A 15746-nucleotide genomic window follows, 5' to 3' on the forward strand; every position below is an offset into this window, starting at 1 on the left:
AGTTTATCACGTGACGGGGGGCAGCTGGGAAACTGACAATATGTCTATTGTCTATATGTCTATTGCCTGTTTGCGCTTTTGAAAAATGAATTTCAGTGCAGTATTCTGCTGGAGCATTTTGAAAAAAACATGTTTTCCCATGACAGTATTCCTTTAAAATTGCCCCGGCATTAAATCTTAATTGACTCAGTTCCTGACGGTTTGATTGTGGGTCAGTTGATATTCGCTCAAATATACAGTGCGCTGAAAGTTTTTTCCTCACTTGCCCAAAGGCTCTCAACTGCCTCTTGTGCCAATGCCCTAAAGCTCAGTTTCAGCTGCCAAAACATCCCACACTGCCCTTGCCACTTGCCCATGGGCCCTATATGTTAAAGCCAGCAGGCTGTGCCAGGGAAATTTGAGAAGGATGCCTATTGTACCGTCATTTACTACCACAGGGTGTAGTTGCCGCTTTGGGCACCCGATATTGAATCTAAAAGCATTAATTCCGTGCTTGTCTCCTGCAGGCGCTTAGATGCAAATCACATTGTCACCGTTCCAGAAGATAGCTTTGAGGGCCTTGTGCAACTCCGTCATCTTTGGCTGGACGACAACAGTTTGACTGAAGTGCCAATTCGTCCACTCAGCAACCTCCCATCTCTACAGGCCTTGACCTTGGCGCTTAACAAAATCACCCATATACCCGATTATGCTTTCTCCAATCTGTCCAGCCTTGTGGTTTTGTAAGTATTTAACTTGTTCGCCAAAATACTGGACATGTGTGTTCTATAGGATCTACCTGTAGATTTCCGTCTTGTTTATCAATATGAATGCATTGATATCTAGAACTAAAAGTGTATCCATCTATAAAACCCTGCATTATCTAATGCCATTCACTATAAAGATGAACAGGAGGAAGTAATGAATGATATATTGTTGGCTTTCCTCACAAATAGGTGTAGGTTACTCAGCTTTGATGGCCTATTTCAAACAAGCCATCTCCTTTTTATTACTAATAGTCTCCTTTTTATTAATAGTCTGTGACTACTGGAGTTAAAAGCAAATATCACAGGACAGGTTTCTCATGGTGCCTACAAAAGCCTCCTGAGATACCAGAGCTGGATTTACACAAGTACCTTGCTAGATGGAGGTGACAAACGACTGATACACCACTGGTTTCTTTGTGAAACATTGAACCAGGAGAACCCTGGTCAGAGTTTGGACCTCCACGGGGGCTTAAATTGGAACAGTCCAACAACCACTGTACTAAGGCTTTTATAAACATGGGTCTTCTGGGCTACAATCAAGGTGTTGTGTGTTCCTCGATGGGGCAGTGCAGGGCAGCCATCAGGGGGGGACAGGGGGGAGAGTTGTAGGGGGCCCCGGCCACGCCACACTTACTTGATTAGCCGGGCCCCCCATCTTTCTAAGAGCTGCTGACTTCGGGAAGGCATGGACGTTTAAGGGGCCCTGGTCACCAATTTTCTTATAATGTGGGGGGGGGGGCCTGGCCACCAATTTTGGCTGACCAATTTTTTTTTCTCATGTGGGGTCCTAGCCACCAATATTTTTAATGGGGGGCACTGGCCACAAATGTTTTTTTATGGGGGGCCATTTTTTACTGTGTGGTTGGGAGAGCGGACCTGTAGGTGGGGCTTGCGGTGGATGCAGCCCAGGGGGCCCAGGAAATTTATCGTACGGGGCCCTGCGATTTCTGATGGCGGTCCTGGGGCAGTGTGACCCATTAAACATGTTCTGAATAAATGTTTCTGCTTTCACCAATCAAGCTGCTTTAAACCAGTGAAACACTTATTGGGGCCATACAAGTCTGGGCCTTTGTAAAGTCGAATCTAATGTTTCTCAAAAGAAGCAAGTTTTCATTCCGTCTGTAATTCTTCTTAAGCAAAACCATTTATCCATACATCATGATTAACCATCACAATTTTGCGTCCTTTTTCCTAATTCCAGACATCTTCACAACAATAGAATCAGGACTCTTGGGCCACATTCTTTCCATGGGCTGGATAATCTCGAAGCTCTGTAAGTAGAAGGAAATGTCCTTTCTATTTTAACTCAAGTCTCCATGGACTTAATCTTTTGTGCAGTGATCAGACCCCAAAGCAGGACTTGTTTGTATATTGTGACAAAGGATACTTCCCTTCATTACAGTTGTTTTGCCCAGAGGGGTTGCAAGGATGGTTTGTATCCGCACAGTATAATTGCTTTTACAGAATAAAATCCAGGATGTGGGCAGGATTTCATTTAGACACATTACCTAGAAAATGCCATTCCTTTGCAGAAAGCTTATTTTGGAAGTTTGGGTGACGTTCCAGATAATCAGATAATCTTGCCAAAAAAAAATAAAAAAAAAATCTATAAATTAACTTCTCTGTGGACTTGTTTTTGCAGAAATGCAACCAATAGCTCTTTCTGTTCTCAACACTGTTTTTTTCTTCACATTTTTATTTTTGCAGAGAAAAATGACAAAACATTAGGCTTCTCTTACACCCCCCAAATGCACCAACCTTAAAGCTGAATAAAACTTGAATTTTGAAGCAACTTCAACCTACTAAGGAAATCGCTTAACCCTACCATAATCAAATAAGTGGTCTTGGTTGTCTTACAGCCACAACTTGTTTCTGCTCCACTTTAATGGTAGAGGCACACAATGGTATTTGGGGGAGATTAGTCGCCCAGCCACAAATCTCCTCTTCTTCAAGGCGACTAATCTCCCCCAACGGCCTTCCCGCAAGCTAGAATGAAAATCGCCGGCGGGATGGTACTCGGAGCCGTTCGTTTTCCCAAGTTGCCTCACGAGGAAACTTCAGGAGACTTCGGAAACAAACGGCTCCAACTGCCGTTCGGGGAGATTAGTCACCCCGAAGAAGAGATTTGTCACCAGGCAATTAATCTCCCTGAATCTGACCATGTGTCTCTGCCTTTACTCCCCTTCAAACCCTCAAACAATTCTATTTTCTTTTATCAGAGTCTGCAGGGGGTATGCACTGAGCACTAAAGGTCAACAACATTGAATTATAGAATTCCCTCCACCCTTTGTAATTGCCAAAGGAAAGACAATTTATGTTCTTCTAATAATGCATCCTGAACAACATACACTTCACATTTATTATGGGTAATTACACTGTATGTGCAGTTGTTTCCTAAATGCCTTTAATCTGTTCTTCTCAGGGATTTAAATTACAACAACCTGATAGATTTCCCTGACGCCATCAAATCTTTGCCCAACTTGAAGGAGTTGTAAGTATTGTTAATTCCTTCTAAGATCAGGGTGGATTGTGAGAATCCTTCATTCAGTTCATTGGATATATATACGTTTTCTCATACTGTTTTGTTTCCACATCTGTCTAGAGGTTTCCACAGTAATTCCATCACAACAATCCCAGATGGAGCGTTTGTGAAGAACCCACTGTTAAGGACCATGTAAGTATAATATTACCCGTATTGTTATGTATCGTTCCGACCTGCTATTGAGACAAAATATGTATATGGCCTACAGCACATGGGGCAATCATTAGGCATCGCCTGAATACAAAGCATTGGACCATATGAAATTGTTCAGTCTACCCTCTATTCAGTTGGAATCGCCTGAAAGGTCCAGAAGGCAAAATATCCAATGAATTTCTCTATCTGTCAAAGGGCTCAACCTTCATTAACAGCAAAAGTGGAGCTGCTACTCCAGATATCTATAAGAATACAAAAGCTTTCACTTATAAATGTGAGATTTCAAACATAATACGGGCAACAATAGCCCAAAAAAGTAGTGGAGCACCGGAAGTCAGGCTGTTGCTAGTTATTCCTTGTAGGGGCAAGCAGCAAGTGGTCTGCTTTAGGCTCTCTGTAGGGTGTTTGTCTGTTTTTATTGGGGTTTTTTGGGCTCATATAGCTACTGTAACATTCTGGAATATTACACAGTAGTTGTGGTGGTTGTCATGAGAAATATCATCCTAATTGTTCCTTAAAGTTGGCATTGCAAGTTATGATATAGTATCCCGTCATTCATTTTAGGGATGCACCAAATCCACTATTTTGGATTCGGCTGAACCCACTTTTTTGAATTCGGCTGAAACCTCCAAAGATTCATCAGAATACCGAACCAAATCCTACCCCTAATTTGCATATGCAAATTAGGGGTGTGAAGGGTAAAAATTTTACTTCCCTGTTTTGTGACAAAAGGTCATGTGATTGCCCACCCTGCCCTAGAAGGATTTGGCCAAATCTGAATCCTGCTGAAAAAGGCTGAATACGAACCGAATCCTGGTTTCGGTGCATCCCTAATTAATTTGCTACACTTACAAGGATCCCATTCTGAACCCCACAACAGTGACTGGTAAAACCATTTCTGCCGGGAGAGAAATCCTTTCCTGGCCCCCTTGCACCGCTGAACATTTAACTGCTCCTCCTCTGCGCTTATTATAAGTCGATGAGCGGTTTCATTAACCAGATAACTCTCTTTTTTTTTCAGACAGTTGTATGATAATCCCTTGTCTTTGGTTGGGAATTCAGCATTTCAGAACTTATCAGACCTCCACATCTTGTAAGTACTTGTCTACCCCTTGTTAGAACGTGTGAAGTGAGATACTTGAAAGGAGCAATGACACTGTCTGCATTCTACAACTCTGCGTGTGTGATTTGGTGACCTCTAAATGGATTGAAGGGGGAACGGTTCCTTAGATACATCTACATGGACAGAGCTGTGGGAAAATAAAGCTTATTTGTTTGTTTTTTTTGTTTTGTTTTTAGACAATATTTCATTTATAGGGATAAATATATCCCTAAATTGCAACTAAATGTCCTCCTTTGTCTCTAACTAGAATCATTCGTGGGGCAAACAATGTTCAATGGTTTCCTAATTTGACTGGGACTAATAATCTAGAAAGCCTGTAAGTATTTATTTGTTTTTTGTTTTTTTTTGCTATAAATGGGGAGTCACCTTCTTGCAGCTTTTAATTGTTCACACTTTTGCCTATGATGGCTTTGACCAAATGTGTCCAATACCACCATCTTCTTATGTAGGTGCCATGATTCTAATGAGCCAGGGCAAGGTATGATGGAGTAAAAAGAGAACAATTGTATGGCTCCAATTTAAATATCCATTGACATTCACCAATTTTTGAGACCCAGGTGCCAATGGTTTGGTTCTGTCACTTGAAACGATCAAATACCTTAAGTAGAACTAAAATTTCTCAATTAAGATACATTGAGACTTAGTGGAGACTAAAGTCCTTTCAGAGAGTAAGCAGGTAGAAGGTCACACACCAGTTAAACAGCGTGGTCCGAATCCAGGTGTCCCAAACACCTAGATTAAAGGAGAACTAACCCCCCCCGTGATGTTAAGTCCCCACTGGCCCCTCTCCCTGCCTCCCCTCTGCACAGTCTTACCCCAGAATTCTGTCCCCTCTTGAAATAGTGACTGCAAATGCAGAGTGAGCGCAGCAGAGCTTACGGGTGCAATATTCTTCTCTTCGGTAATCTTCTTGAAGTTAGTGGCGTAATGGCTTATGCGCAGTTGAAGCAATTTTCCGGTTTGCGACAACTATGCATGGGCCAAAAGAGATGGAAATTGCCGAAGGGGAGGAAGAAGACACAAAGATTACCGAAGAGAAGAAGATTGAGCCCGTTAGCTCCGCTGCGCTCACTCTGCATCTGCGGTCACTATTTCAAGAGGGCACAGAATTCTGGGGTAAGACTGTGCAGGGAGGGGGGAAGCAGGGAGAGGGGTCAGTGGGCAATTAACATCACAGGGGTTTAGTTCTCCTTTAAGGAGATAATCTATTTGTTATGCGCTCCGAACTTGGAGGCACACCAACGCAGGTCAAAAACTGCCCAGTTGCTGGAGGAACTGTGTAAAAATGAAGACTTCCTTCTCATCCATGTTCTTCATGTCTCTGTAATAACTGGGGTAGAAGGGGGTTGTTTATCCCTTATAGAGGTTAGCTACTATACATGCAGAGCCCAGTCTTGCAAGGACATGGAAGCCATCCTCACAATAACCAGTCAATTTTGTACTACTGAATTGGGCCAGTAGAGAAATCCCCTGATTGCAGCTGATAAGTGTCCATGCTTGATTTGGTGAGCCAGTCTGATTGGGTCCATAACTTGGGTGACCAAATTAGACTGAGATTTGCCCCTAAACATATACCAGGGCTTCTGCAAATGGACGTTTTGGTACAAACCAAACATCTCTCAGCATTTCTCCTATTGAGTGAGGTGAATGAGATAGAAAGCAGATAGAAGAATGCTCATTTATCACTGGCGCATGGTTCCGTGTTTCTTCCCAAAGTGCTAACAAAGGGCAGTAAATGTGGAGGCTCTGCAGGCATTTCTCTCTCTTGCATCTTATCTTTACATCCGCTATCACAAGATCTTGTTAAATATTTACACGCGCGTCTTGTTTTGTTGTAAAGGACCTTGACGGGCACAAAGATAAAAAGTATTCCAATAAAGTTTTGCGAAGAGCAAAAGATGCTTCGAACCTTGTAAGTACACACCTTTAATTTTCATACAGTACAATTATTTTTAAAGGACAAGTAAAGCCAAACCATACAGTATGTTTCTTTTGGTCATCATTACAACCTTATGGCATATATTTCCTATACAAATCTTTTTAGCCACTGATCAGTGTCCCGGAGAGGTCCACCGAGCTGGTTGCCAAATAGGTCAATATCATTTTTATGTTCGTCTAACATAAAATGGGAAAATATCCATTTATAATTAGGGTTTACCTTCTGTTATATAATTTTTTTAAGTAATAAAGAACTGTATGAGTACTTTAGCCCTGAAGCACCCTTCCCTTGGGTATAGACTTTTGGCTAAGTTGAAAGTAATGTTGACCACCATATTTGAGCCGGAAGAGAAACACCCCAAAAATGCACGACAGAACTAGAGTTGGAACTTTTTCTGTCTGAAAAGTACCGGTACTAATATGCATTTCCGATTGATTCGAAAGGTATATGGCAGGGTCATAGACCATAAAGGACAAAGGAGACCAGAGAAATAAATGTGTTTCATATGTTGAAATACATGGCAACAACCACAGACACCAGAGATGACTACTGATCAACACGAGTGTTAAAGGGGAACTAAAGTCTAAAATAGAATAATACTAGAAATGCTGTATTTTGTATACTAAACATAAACATGAAGTTACTGCACCAGAAGCCTGATTAAACAAATGATTTATGCTTTCAAAGTTGGCCGCAGGGGGTCATCATTTTGTCACTATGTTAAACATCTTTGCAAGACCAAGACTGTGCACATGCTCAGTGTGGTCTGAACTTCAGTTGTGAGATTAAGTTTAGGGATCGTCATAAATTATCAAGACAGCACAAGTCAAATAATATCTGCCATAGAAGCCGATACAGCAAGACTGATTAGTAATCAAAATATACAGACTGCACTGGGTCTGCGGATACAAATTTCTACACAGTCGCCGGCTGCTTTACAGGGAAACAAACAAAGCAGCTTGAGTTTTGGGAAGTAAGGTGGGGGGCTCCCCATGCTTTTTGAAAGTATCGTTTCCCTGCAGAGCATTTAAGGCAGGGGTGCCCGGGACGTCAATCGCGGTCTACAAATAGATCCCTGTCAAGTTCCTGGTAGACCACGACCTGGGGCCTGGCGCAGTGTTGGGGTGCCAAGCTAGGCGCTGTGGATGCCCACGGTCTCCGGTTATTCTGTTTGGGTTCTGGCCAGGCTTCCCTGCTCTCCTCAGGCTCGCTGAGAGCATTGTTGGACAGGTTAGAGAAGTCTGAGTCGTAGTTGGGGATTCAGTCCCTGGAGTCCCTGCATTCTGTCCCCACACACTGGTAGGACTGCTTGAGCCAGTACATGCGCTTATCTAGCAGTGTCCGGCTGCGCTTGAATGTGTCCCACTGAGCCGCTGGCACACACTTGGACGCACCCCCAGACTCAGCGGTTCAGCACCAGGGGCCGGCTCCTGCTGCTGAAGAAACGGGAAAAAGGCTCAACCTTCCCGGGCAGGACACTGGACGTTCCACCTCACCTCTCGCACGTTGGGGACCCCTCCTCCACAGATAAAGCAGCACACCAGTGCTCCCAGCTGCTCACCTGTTCCAGGCATCAAACGCTGCTTACGGGACATCGCGACGAATCTAGTATCACTCACGATCCCTGTGCCAAGCCCCCCTGCTGCCAGTCTCATGCCACCTGGGGCAGCGGCAGATTCCCCTCACAAATACAAAGCACGGTGGAGTTTGCGCAAACTTTCCAAAGCGCAACAGAGGGTGAGGTGACCTGGATAGATAGCACCCGCTCCCACTTGGGCTTCTGACACTCTGTTCCACAGAATGTGTAACCCGCTGTGGACTGCGCAGAACATGGGATCAGACCCCCAGCATGGCCCTTTTAAAGAGAACATGGCCTGGCTCAATGTGTAACCCCTCCGGTGCCGCTGCGCGGGGGACATTAGGAACTTGCTGGCCGTCATTGAGTCCTTCAGCTGCTGTTCAACTCCTGCTTGACACACATAATAGCAATAATGGCCATACTCTGAACGGCAAGAGTCTCTAAAAGTCTAAATAAAATTCTACTGTGTTAACACACCCTGCCCTGCTGGAACCTTCAGGCCCTCAGAATTTGAGGTCGCTGAACTTCACAGTAAATTTATTTTAATGCCCCTCCCCTAATATAGTGCATAAAACATTTTTTTTTTAAACATATGTTTATTTTCATAAACATATGTTTAAACTGCTTATGAGTGGGGGACAAGCACGGACATAGAAGGGAAGGTCGACAGCAACAAGCAGGGAGGGGAAGCGACGGCTGAGCAGCAAACATGCAGGGAAAGGGAGTGTTTTTAAACTTTCATAACCAGCTAAATTAGGATTTTATTTTTTTGCCTTTACATCCCCTTTAATGAGCAGTGGTGCTACTTTGTATGACCAGTTATATACATGAAATATATTTATTTTTCCCTTTTTATTTGCAGGGACTTATCCTACAATGAGATCACGGCACCGGTTGGATTCGAAGGTTGCAGTGCCTTAGAGGAAGTGTAAGTGCACAAACCTTTCATTTATGCCATTAGTATTGGTAGGTACCTTCACATGTCGCTATGTAGGGTTTGAGCAGAGCTAAATGATAGTCTTTCTAAGCTCCAGGTAAAGTTATGAAGGTAATATTATGCCACTTTGCATCTTGGAATTTCCAAGCTTTGGAAAAAATAAAAACACTGTGCTGAAATACTCCCACAATCCAGCAGAGGGAATGCATGAAACGATGTCAATGCATCACTTCTTAGGAAAAAGGAAAGAAGACTGTAACTCCTCGGAAGCTGTGATCTACATCAGCTTCAAGTGCCCTGGGGTATTTTCTCCTGTGCAGTTAGTACTGTATAGGCCTTTGATTGATGTTCTGATTTGTGGACGCAGAAAAGATCCCACAAAATTAATGCTGTAGACCGTGTTCAGTTGGTATTTTCTGGCCCTTGAACCAGTGCTTTGGGGTTACCTCCTTTTAAAATCTGTTTTAAAATCTAGTCCATGATCTGCTGATGATTGTTCAGCTTTACATTGAAAAGGAGAAGGAATAACTGACAAGAACTTTAGAGGAAGGAGAGGCCACTTTTGGATGCCCAGGAAATCCTGGCCAATAACTATGTACCATGGATACGGGCACCATGTTGGCCAATGCCTGGGGGCAGCTGATGATGGCGTGAAGAGCAGTATCACAGTTTCACAGAATCCTGCTGGATGTAGGTGTCCCTGTGCCCAATGCATTTATTCCCAGATACCCACTTAAAGGGATACTGTCATGGGAAAAAAACATTTTTTCAAAATGTATCAGTTAATAGTGCTGCTCCAGCAGAATTCTGCACTGAAATCCATTTCTCAAAAGAGCAAACTGATTTTTTTATATTCAATTTTAAAATCTGACAAGGGGCTAGACATATTGTCAATTTCCCAGCTGCCCCAAGTCATGTGACTTGTGCTCTGATAAACTTCAATCACTCTTTACTGCTGTACTGCAAGTTGGAGTGATATCACCCCCTCCGTTTTCCCCTATCAGCCAATGTGAAGGTAACCAGATAGCAGCTCCCAAACACAAGATAACAGCTGCCTGGTAGATCTAAGAACAGCACTCAATAGTAAAAACCCATGTCTCACTGAGACACATTCAGTTACGTTGAGAAGGAAAAACAGCAGCCGGCCAGAAAGCATTTCTCTCCTACAGTGCAGGCACAAGTCACATAACCAGAGGCAGCTGGGAAATTGACAAAATGTCTAGCCCCATGTCAGATTTCAAAACTGAATATAAAAAAATCTGTTTGCTCTTTTGAGAAATGGATTTCAGTGCAGAATTCTGCTGGATCAGCACTACAAAAAAATGTTTTTTTCCCATGACAGTATCCCTTTAACTCGTTTTCCTGGGAAATGGAGGCTACAGCACATCGGCATTCAGTTGGAGATGGACAATCTTCTGCTTGTCTTGGTGATTCCAGCAGTCTTCCAAGCTTATCCTTTTGTCTTGTTAACACGCAACTGCTATTCCAGAAGCTTGCATGGCTACTCTCTGGAGTCCTAAGCCAAATTCAAGCATATAGTGTCCTTGATTTAAGAAACCCCGTTATAAAATTGCCGGATTTAGAATATGAAGAATCCTACTTGAAACTATTCATGTACCACAGTGTAGCAATTACAAACGTATCCTCCTTCCTGACCCTGCCATGAATCAGATCAGGGAAATGGCAATTGCATGGATAGCTCTGTGCACACTTCATTTAGCAGCATCCGTCAGCACCTCCATCGCTTATCTCTCTCCTTACATTTCCTGTTTGTCTCTTGTTATACTCACTTGTAACAGCTTTCCCTTCCTGATCCCACATCACACACAAATCCTGTTTGAGTTTGATATTCCCAGTATACGCCATGCATTTTGCTGCATGCTAATGTTGTTGTGTTTGCAGTTACCTGCAGAATAATCAGATCCAAGAAGTCCAGAACGAGACGTTCCAAGGCCTGACGGCTGTACGGGTGCTGTAAGTACATATTTGTATTATTTTCCGTTTCACCACCGTATTATGTGTAAATGCCCAAGACCCTATGCACCTTTGGCTTGGTTGGCTGGCATGCTCTTAAAGGAGAAGGAAAGTCATTTGCCACTTGGAGGTGCCAAATGTTAGGCACCCCAAGTGATTGTATTTACTTACCTGACACTCCTATCAGAAAAAAACTACACCGACCCTGGGTTATTCCAGCGACCACCACAGAGAGATCCTCTTCCGTCTTCCACTTTCTACTCGCGGGTGCGCATGCACAGTTGAGCTATTTCATTCTTCTGCGCATGCGTTTGCCCTGGGAAATTTGAAGAAGCAGTTTTTTGCTGAGAAACACTAGCCGGGGTGTCCGGTAAGTATATACAATCACTTGGAGATGCCTAACATTTGGCACCCCCAAGTGGCAAATGACTTTCCTTCTCCTTTCTTAATTAACTTAATTAAGTTAAACCATTCTTATTAAAACACATGGTTTTTCGAAAAGATTTAATTTGACCCTGCACTCATTCTATTGACCAGTACTAAACTACATCATTAACCCCAACACATATTCATTATAATATCCAATACAGCCCAAGTATGTGCAAAATTTTCCTCTTATTCCATTATGTATTTTTTCCCCCAGGGATCTAAGTCGAAATAGAATTCGAATGATTCATAAGGAAGCCTTCATCACTCTGAAAGCAATGACTAGCCTGTAAGTAATTTGGGGTGAAAATGCGCTAAAACAGAACGTTTTACATGTGAAATTAGTTCCTAACAGACCCAACATGAACACCCGGCTTGTGCCATATCCCATTTGGCTTATCCGTATGTCTGTAGAATATGTTCCTCCGGGTTCTGATGATTTTTCTGGCAGTAACCTATTGATTTTATAATTTCAGAGACCTGAGTTTCAATGACCTCTCTACATTTCCAACTGATGGACTTCATGGCCTGAATCAACTGAAGCTTACAGGGAACCCAGACTTTAAAGAAACACTAGCAGCAAAGGCTCTAGTTAAGCTCTCGTAAGTGATCTGCGGAAGGATTCGATGTAACGAAAGCAGAGAACATTTTTGAAAGATTTTATAGACAGGCATAAAGCCTAGTTTTTTGTTTGCACAGGGTTGATGTTCACTACCCTATTTTTATTATAATTAATGGAATAAAGGCTATATTCTGTCTTTCCTCCTGGGCTCTGTGATTACATAGCCCATTACATGTTTGGGGTGGGGGTACCTACAGCTGCTAGGGTAAGTTGCAGACCTGATGCTACACCCAAGGGGAACATAGAAAGATAGAACAGGGCTTCAGCAGGTATTCCATGTTATATTTCATATGCTGATTCTTAGAGTCTGACACACCTACTATAAGGGAATAACTGGTTCAGATGAGCTGTTCTGCCTTATAGTGTCCATCTGTAATCTACGAATCCTTCTCCTTCTGCAGGTTTTTGTCTGTTCCATATGCATATCAATGCTGTGCCTTTTCTGCATGTAATTCCTATATGGCCACAAGCATAGAAGAAGACCACTTGAGGGCCCAAAGACTATTGCTTGACCACGACAGAGGTATGTCATTTATTATTGGGACAGAGGTTTGTGCACATTATGGCGAATTAGCAAAAACTGGACACAAGCTGTTATTGACGGTATCTGAAATGGATGTACAGTCGATGGCCAGAGTGCTCTGATCACTGCACAAGCTCGGCACCATCTTGCTCCAGGTTGAAACGACCCCCCCCCAAAAAAAATTACATAAACAGCACCCTTTTTTTGGGAAGGAATAGAATTATTATATAGAATTATATGATGATACTTATAACTTTATATTTATTCTACATGTTTGGAGGCCATGTTCTAATAAAATGAAGGTAAAGTAAAGGTTAAAACTAAGTAAGCTTTATCAGAAAGGTCTATATAAATACACCAGTAAACCCTCAAAGTAAAGCTGCTCTGAGTCCTCTGTCAAAAGAAACACCACATTTCTTTCCTTCTATTGTGTACTCATGGGCTTCTGTATCAGACTTCATGTTTTCAGCTTAAACCTCCAGGGCTAGGGCTTGAGCATGCTCAGTTTGTTCCTCTCTCCCCTCCCTGCTGTAATCTGAGCCCAGAGCTATGAGTCAGGGAGAGACTCAGGCAGGAAGTGATGTCACACCAAGCTTAAATGGCAGCTTCTATCCTAAACAAACAGAGACAGTGTCTAGAGCTGTTTACTCGGGTATGATAAAGCATTCTGCAGAATAAAAATAGTGTTCTAACTTGCACTATTGTTGCTAATCTGTTGAATAAACTGGCTTGGACCTTTCCTTCTCCTTTAAGGAAGCAAGTGGTGTGCCATTGGGGCAGGCTCAGGGCCATAAAAATGCATTTAGGCAGCAGGACTCCATTAGGATAACCCTGGTCTGCTATCCTGTGATCAAATCTATTAGAGATGCTCAGTGTTTCTGCTGTCGCACAAATACATGTAGCTTTGGACAGGAAGAATTGTATAATTATTATTTCACCTTTTGTATCCCTCTTGTACAGCCGCTGCTGTGGATCCTGATTATATTGGTACAGAAGATGATAAAGAACACGTTCAAACCTTAATCCAGTGCAATCCTGCCACAGGTAAATAAAGGTTTTATTGAAAAGAAAGCGAGGGAAGGTAGCAGTAGCAGTAGTAGAGCTCAGAGTTGTGCAGTTCTTCCAAATTCTCCCCTGGTTGGCATCTTGTTCCATTAACCTTATATTGGATAACCTCTACAGAGGGGCACTGGAAATTTCTATGCAGAAGTAAAGCCCTTTGTTATTACCATTTAATTATTTTCGGGTTTTATTTTTAGGGCCCTTCAAACCATGCGAATATCTCCTTGGCAGCTGGATGATAAGACTCACTGTTTGGTTCATCTTCCTCCTGGCTCTGATCTTCAATGTAATTGTCATTGTGACAATGTTTGCCTCCTGCTCCCCGCTCACCTCCTCCAAACTCTTCATCGGTCTCATTGCTGTCTCCAACCTTTTCATGGGAGTGTACACTGGAACTCTGACCCTCCTAGACGCCATCTCGTGGGGACAGTTTGCTGAATTCGGTATATGGTGGGAGACTGGCAGTGGATGCAAAGTGGCCGGTTTCCTTGCTATCTTCTCTTCTGAAAGTGCCATTTTCTTCCTGATGTTGGCTGCCTTAGAGAGAAGCTTATTAGCCAAAGACATCATTAAAAAAGAGAAGCATCCGCATTTGAGGAAATTTCAGGTTGCTTCCCTTCTTGCTGTTTTGTTGGCCGCTGCCGCAGGATGCCTACCGTTGTTCCACGTTGGAGAGTTCTCTTCCTCCCCTCTCTGCTTGCCTTTCCCTACAGGCGAAACACCTTCTTTGGGATTCACAGTAACCCTGGTCCTTCTAAATTCATTGGCCTTTTTGATAATGGTTATCACCTACACCAAACTATATTGCACCATAGAGAAAGAGGATCTCTCGGAAAACGCAGAGTCCAGCATGATCAAGCACATCGCTTGGCTCATCTTCACCAACTGCATCTTCTTCTGTCCTGTGGCCTTCTGCTCATTCGCCCCACTGATCACTGCCATCTACATTAGTCCGGAGATTATGAAATCCATCACATTAATATTTCTGCCCTTGCCTGCGTGTCTCAATCCTGTCCTGTATGTATTCTTCAATCCGAAATTTAAAGAAGATTGGAAGCTCTTGAGATGGCGTTTGACCAAAAGAAGCGGCTCCGTTCCAGTCGCCACAAACTCTCAAAGAGAATGCGTCACTCAGGATTTTTACCATGACTTTGGCATGTATTCACATCTGCAGGGGGGAAACTTTGCAGTTTGTGACTACTGCGAGTCAGTTCTTTTAAAGAACCCTCCACCTTGTAAACATTTAATAAAGTCTCATAGCTGCCCTACGCTGGCAGTTGTGCCTTGCCAACGACCTGATAATTACTGGTCCGACTTCGGTACCCAGTCTGCCCACTCGGATTGTGCAGATGAAGAGGACTCTTTTGTCTCTGACAGCTCAGACCAAGTGCAGGCCTGTGGCCGAGCCTGCTTTTACCAAAGCCGAGGTTTGCCTTTGGTCCGTTATGCGTATAATATACCAAGAATGAAAGACTGAATCCATCAAACTAGTTGACTCTTGTGAGGCTGAGATAGCCAGCACAAGTCTGGCAGATGTAGAACAGCTGGAAAGCCATGGGCTTAGACCTCCTCACTGTGAGGAGACCAGGACTATTCAGAACATAACAAATGCCTTGACAAGCAAAGGAGCACTTTTGTAATAAAAGAAGGGAAGCAGGCAAAAGACTTCTGGAGTTTTAAAACGCTATGCGGTTGGTTCGGGAGCTCTCAGTTTCACGTCTCACTGTCAAAAATGTTGCCTGGACTATGAATAATTTGTAAACCAAAATTTGTCGCTAAATGTTTTATCGTTTTCTTTTTTTGTTTAATGTTTTCTGTTTAAAGCAAGTAGTATCTTGCCGCTCTTTACAATTTATGTTTTCCATTTAAATGTGTATCTGTGCTTTGTTTCAGTTGTAGAGGGTTCTTGTCCCAAACGGAAAACGAATGTCCACTGACTCTGGGTGCTCCACTGAGCACTTCTGCAACGTATATTTCGTTGTTTCACATGTTTGCAGTTTTATACTGCTATTACCAGGGTTTCGGTTCAGCAGTTGTCTTATAAGCTCCTCTAATGCTAACTGACCGTGCCTGAGAGGAGCACTCGGAGTAAATTTAGATTCATTTTCTATGACCCCCTT

The 15746-nt window shown here is 43.0% G+C and overlaps 1 protein-coding gene across 1 annotated transcript in view; it reads left to right on the forward strand.

Annotated features, from left to right (window-relative positions):
- lgr4.L (leucine-rich repeat containing G protein-coupled receptor 4 L homeolog) overlaps positions 1-15496 on the forward strand; it is an 80038-nt gene extending 64542 nt beyond the window's left edge. Inside the window, exons 5-18 of the mRNA XM_018257462.2 lie at positions 507-722; positions 1948-2019; positions 3169-3237; positions 3349-3420; positions 4463-4534; positions 4812-4880; positions 6405-6476; positions 8945-9010; positions 10922-10993; positions 11637-11708; positions 11896-12021; positions 12443-12564; positions 13525-13608; positions 13824-15496. Of these exons, the coding sequence (XP_018112951.1) occupies positions 507-722; positions 1948-2019; positions 3169-3237; positions 3349-3420; positions 4463-4534; positions 4812-4880; positions 6405-6476; positions 8945-9010; positions 10922-10993; positions 11637-11708; positions 11896-12021; positions 12443-12564; positions 13525-13608; positions 13824-15103 (2464 nt within the window). The 3' untranslated portion in view covers positions 15104-15496. The remainder of the gene's footprint in view (positions 1-506; positions 723-1947; positions 2020-3168; positions 3238-3348; positions 3421-4462; positions 4535-4811; positions 4881-6404; positions 6477-8944; positions 9011-10921; positions 10994-11636; positions 11709-11895; positions 12022-12442; positions 12565-13524; positions 13609-13823) is intronic.
- Positions 15497-15746: the final 250 nt, after the last annotated feature.

Source organism: Xenopus laevis, chromosome 4L, assembly GCF_017654675.1.
Source record: "Xenopus laevis strain J_2021 chromosome 4L, Xenopus_laevis_v10.1, whole genome shotgun sequence".
NCBI lineage: Eukaryota > Metazoa > Chordata > Amphibia > Anura > Pipidae > Xenopus > Xenopus laevis.